At 36.7% G+C, this 5,799-nt stretch overlaps 1 protein-coding gene across 1 annotated transcript in view; it reads left to right on the top strand.

The window, feature by feature from the left end:
- EAF2 (ELL associated factor 2) overlaps positions 1-5,320 on the top strand; it is a 10,401-nt gene extending 5,081 nt beyond the window's left edge. Inside the window, 3 exon segments of the mRNA XM_031057650.1 lie at positions 1-26; positions 28-113; positions 4,478-5,320. The exon segment at positions 1-26 is cut by the window's left edge and continues 104 nt beyond it. Coding sequence (XP_030913510.1) covers positions 1-26; positions 28-113; positions 4,478-4,524 — 159 coding nt within the window. The 3' untranslated portion in view covers positions 4,525-5,320.
- The last annotated feature ends 479 nt before the right edge of the window (positions 5,321-5,799 follow it).

Raw genomic sequence — 5,799 nt, 5'->3', positions numbered from 1 at the left:
GTATTTGCAGCCTCAGCCTACTGTGTCTGCCATGCCACAACAGGCTGTTCCTGACAAAGATGCCAGTCATAACAGATCCCAAGAGAGCAGTGGTCATATGATGAATACACTACGTAAGTACAAAGGCTGTTCTTTTCTTAGTGCACAATTCCAGACATCAAGATTCTGAAAGGAAACCATATTGTTTTTAAGTATGTCTCTGTTATAATTAAAACTGTGGGAAGTGATGCTAGGGTTTGATTGTTCAGCAGCAGGCTGAATTAGACACTGGGCTAGAAGGTTCGTGGCTCTCAGAAATATTAAATTAAAGCTGAAGCAGTTGAAAATATTTCCTAAACTGTTCTGACTTCCTCCCATTTCTATACATTGGGACTGGAGAACAGTAATTTTGTATTGAAAATTCTTGAACTAACAGGGCACTCCCTAAACATATGCTTTTCATTTCTTGGATAGAATTATGGGAAGGATACTATGGTTGCAATACTCTGAGTTACAGAAAAGATGGTGTATACTTAGCTGTGTCAGTTACAATTATTCATGGCAGTGTTCCACTGGCCAACATGGCAAAACTGCCCTTTGCATATGAGGAAGGAGGTGATTTGCTTTCAGGTGATATTATCTTATTCCACACATTCAGGCAACTAAAAATGTAATTTGAAGAGTAGCTGTGATGTTCAATGGGAGTTGCTGCACAGCCTGGAATTGCATGCTCAATGTATTCAAAAAAAGGAAAATTTAGAAAACTCTCACACGAAAAATAAAATCCCATTAGGTAGAGAAACTTAAGTTCACTGCCTAAATAACAGGAGTACTCAGACATAGAAGTGAGTATTCAGCTATGATAACTCTTCCAGAATGGTTACCTTTTTAATTAGCTGCTTAGCTGCCAGATCTTGGTTTGAAGAGATTTCCATCAACCCCGGTTTGCAGCCTAAGATCATTATGGTTTATCATTTATATGTAAACTTGTTATACTGAAATTTTAGACTCTGGCAGATCTACTTTTATTTCAGCTCTTAGTGGATAACATGAATGACAGTTCTTTTTCTTTTTTCTTTTTTTTAGCTAGTATTTAAATACTTAAATAACCTGCATTGATATTTCATTATGTACTGCATGAACAGATAAGATCAGAGTGAAAAGTCCTATGACTTTGTGTGCAGAGAACGAAATGCTGCTCTCATTTTACTGTCACTGCAGAGAACAATGTCTTCATGTTAACAATTTGTGTAACATTAGAGTGCCACTTATTTCAGCACTTACTGACAAATGCCATTTCCCATTCTCCACACTTTAATAAAACTGTTATGAAAATTTTATTAAGCTTTATCCCCAGTGACAGAATCTCAGGTGGAAAAGGTTCCAGTGAGAAATACAAACACAGGTGGCCAAGTCCTCCAGTTCCAGCATAGGGAGAAAATGCTGCTTAAACCATGACAACATCATGACTGTTTCAGGGGAAGTTGGTGGCTTGATGTTGCTTGAGAACCATGTTGACAGGTAGAACCTTAGGCCTCTGAGCTTGCCCAGCTCTTGAGATTATTGTAGATTTACTTCTATTATGGTTACAGATACTGCTTGAAACAATTCCATCCCCAGCTTCCAGTGCAGTTAACATTTACAAGACACCTCCACTAGTTAAAGGTCAAACCAGCTACTTCCAAAATTGCTCTTCTCCAGCTCCGTTGCTGAGGGAATTTGGCAGGAGAGTGAAACCTGGAGAAACTAAACGGATAGCACATTGTTCGACTTTGAATGGCAAGAGTTCTCAGTCAGATTTTGTACAGTCATTTCTTCCATCTCAAATAAGGTTTTGCAAAAATAAAATACTGAATCAACAAATGTCAGCACAAGCTGCTTGCTTGTCTAATCTTGCTTTGAGGTGTGTGCTTATGTCTGTGACTAGTTTTGTGCACCTCTGTAGAATCAGGGCCATACCAGGTAATTAGTGAAGTTTTTCTTTGACTTTCTTTCTGCAGGGAGAAGGTTGGGGGAAGCTTAGACAGCAGAGTTTTATCTTGCATGTAGAAATTATACAGCTGAGATTTTGTAGAACTTGGAAAATGGAGGAGGTGGTGTCTGGAGCATAGTAACTAAATACTTCTGTCAGATACATATTTACCTCTGCAGGAATCTGGGGCTCAAGACTGCCCCTCACTCCCAAAATACTGCTTCTTCCCCTTTCTATCTTGAGAAGCTGATTATATAGGCTCACAACTTACCTTATAATAAAGTCTGTAAATGGTGACACTAATGAATCTGTTCTTCATGAATATTTGATCATATGTTGCTTTATGTCTACTTTTTGTTTAAACAAGAGTTATGTTAAACAAAGTAACTTTCCAAAGAAAACCCAGCATAGATGGGCTGTTCTGTGGCCTTGTGTTAGGTACTTAGTATTCAGCACAACTTCACTTCTTCTGATGCTTGGTACAAACACAGCTGTTTTACTTTGACAAATAAAAATTTTTCCTTGTATTAGTTTGGTTTTGGTGACCACTAAGATTTGTGAGACAGTGATCACTCCTATGAGTTTCCCTGTCCCCTATAACTAGCAAGAATTTAGTTGAATATATTACATTCACTGATTTAAAAACATAGGAAATATAATTTGCAGTGCAATCTATTTCCCCAATTAATATTGCTAATAAGCAGCTGGCACCATGAAAACAATTCAGCAGTTTTCCCTCACTTCATTGCTGCCTCATAAGTACAATAGTCTAGATGTTTCTTCAGGGTCCTCATTAAATAAGCTTTCTGTCTTGGCACCAAATCCATCTGAAAGCCACCAGCTCTAGATTGTGCTATTTTGCCCTCTCCCTGAAGGTGTTTTTTTGAGATAGGATTGCAAAAATGAGGCAGAAAGCTTAGCCTGAAGTAAATCCTAACATATTAATTCTGACTCTGGAACTTGGAGTTCTTGCTTTTCCCATCTGCTGGTTTTCACAAGCATTGGTATTTTTGGCTGGTGTTACAGGGTTTGTGTAATTTCTATTAACTGTGTTGAAATAACTTTTGAAGGCTGCAGAAACACCATTTGGAAGGTTATCTTCTTGTTCACACTCCCTGTCCTCCCATAAAGTAGCTAGTGCATAACAGGCCTGGGATTTCTAAGAGTTCACTGTAATTCTCTTTTGAGTGATAAATACATGAGTTAAATTTACCAATACCATTCTCTGTCTTGAAAGATCTTTTAGGGTATTATATTGTTCTGAATAATTATTGACAAAAGACTTGATTTTGTTTTTTCTAAAGTGCTTTTAAAATTAATCTTAAAATAATATGGCTATAATTTTTTTCTTTATATAGAGGATTGGAAAGAAAAAATTGTCTTTAAAGATTTTTGGAAACAACCATTTTCACTATACTTTTCTTATATAAAGTGTTTTTGTTGTTGCAGAGAAGCATGTACCACTTTCTAAGCTTTATTGATGACACAGTGGAAAACAAAGGAAGGCTAAATGCAGCCATGTTAAAGACTCCAGTGTTCTGGCAGAAATTATATGCCTGACAGTAAAAGATCCAATCTGAGTCTTGTGGGGTTTTCATGTGAGAATAGTGTGTTGACTCAATTTTCTCAGTTTCAGCGATTTTTCTTTTGTTTTTAGGCCATTTCTGCACAGCCTGAGATGATTTTTTTTTCTTTTGTAATGGTTGTTTGGCAAGGGAGGTGTGGGTAAAAACATAATAGTTGGAACAGACTCCTAAAAGCGTGTGGGAAGTTGCTAGATATGATGTAGATTGTGTAGAGCTTGCTGCTGTATTTTTTGTTAGCTATCTGTCATTCTGGGAAGATTCCCTTCCTCACACCTCCTGAGCTTATGGACATCCACAGCAAGCACAGTGTAGCCTTTTTACTTCCTCATTTTGAAATATATAGAGAGAGCCACCAAATTAAAGTGCTTTGTAAAATTTCTTTTGATGTTTTGTTTGCTCACTTGTTCCAAAACCAGTTTGAAATAGTAGGTCACTGATACATCTTTAAGTGGTATGTCAAAGAGCTGCTCTTCTTGATTGAGACACCACTTTGTTTTCAAGCACAGCTGAGTGGCATTCAGATGTGTTTCCAAAAAAACCCAACACTTGTTTTTCATAAAACTGCATTCGCCAGCAGTTTTTCCACTTGTGAAGCATGAAAATGTGGGTGGCAGAGATAGCTAGGTGTTGTCTTTTGTGATCTGGTGGTGTTAAATAAATGCCCTTGTGCAAATATGCTAATGGCTTCCTTGCCAAGATTTTAAAATTGTAGAAAAATGATCTCTCTAAGGTTCTGTCACTGTGAGTTTGGTTCTACATCCGCTTATTCTTTTATCATAAAATAGTTTGGGTTAAAAGAGACTTGAAAGATCATCTAGTCCAGCCCCCCCTTACCTGTTTGCTATTAGCTTTTGTAAGCCTTAATTGGGAAAGGGAGTATCATGAAAGAAGAAAATGATTCCCTTGAAAATGACTAATATGTTGACTCTTTTTCTTCTAGGAAATGACTTGCAGCTGAGTGAATCTGGAAGCGATAGTGATGACTGAACAACTTTTTGGCCTTAAACGTATCACCTTTTTTGCTAAATATGTCTTAGCATCTGTTTTGCACTAAGATTAGATTACCAGAGACTGGAATGAATGTCCTCAATTTTGATAATAGACATCCTAATTTTCTACTGACACATCATGTCTATAATACAGCAGCATTGATATCCTGTCAGTGCTATGGTTATGTGTTTATCTTTCAAATTACTGTATTTACAGTAAAATTGTGTATGATCTGATTTTGATTATTTTTGCCTCAGCCACCTGTTTTACTTGAAACTGATTTGTAACAGCTAGTTACTTTATATAAATAGCTATGGAATGGAGAAATTTCTGATATTTATGGAGGCAAGTTTCCTTCCTATCATTTAAATGCTGATCTCACAACTTTGACGTGGAGGGGGAGAAAGGGAGAACAACTAAATGAGGTCTGCTGTGTCAGCTACACTTTTTGTTCAGTTCACAGTTCATACCTTTAAGGAAACTGCTGAATAATGTGGTCCACTAGTGCAGTTACAGTTTACAATTGTTCAACACATTGCTGAATTCTTAATTTCATTATATAATGGGACTTTATATATTTCTGAGCCTCAAGATTCCTAAGGGAACTTGTCTGTTCTCTGCCTGTTTTATGTAACTTGAATAGGGCAGTCTTTTTACAACCTTTTTGTATCTAAATTTAGGTAACTGCAGAGACAGCAATGAATTTTCTTCATTTAATTCTGTAATGGAAATCAGAAAATTTCTTTGTAGAAGTATAAAAGTAATTTAATAAAGCAAATGTTTATCATTTTCATGCATCAGATTCTGTTTTTACTGGTTAAGAATTCAAATTTCTACCTAAAGTAGTTGTGCCAGTGAAGGGGTCAGACAAAGAAATAAAGCAGTGCAATAGTAGCTAATAAGGACTCTCCATCCTGTCTACAAGACTGAAATGTTTGTTGCTTTTGTTACACTGAGGTGACCCTTAGTAAGAGCTTGCCAAAAGTTTACAGTGATGCAACTGAATGTTTATTACAGATTACATCCAAATGCCAGTGGGAAGTAATACCATATTGACAAGAAAAGGTATTTTTCCACATTTGAAATTATATTTCAAGACCTGGAGAACTGAGGATCAGACTCTAAATTTCATCCTGTAATTTACCACTTAAGAGTTTTGTAACAGTAGCAAATGTCTGTAGGGTGAGTTCTGACAAGATAAGTCTGTTCAGTCTTGCACAGAAGTCTCCTTTGCAGGATTGCAGTGGTTGGATCACAGCTCTGTGTCTAAAC

This window comes from Geospiza fortis, unplaced genomic scaffold (assembly GCF_000277835.1).
Source record: "Geospiza fortis unplaced genomic scaffold, GeoFor_1.0 scaffold112, whole genome shotgun sequence".
Classification (NCBI taxonomy): domain Eukaryota; kingdom Metazoa; phylum Chordata; class Aves; order Passeriformes; family Thraupidae; genus Geospiza; species Geospiza fortis.
The sequence above is the reverse complement of the archived record's forward strand: the minus strand, read 5'-3'. Positions and strand labels throughout refer to the sequence as shown.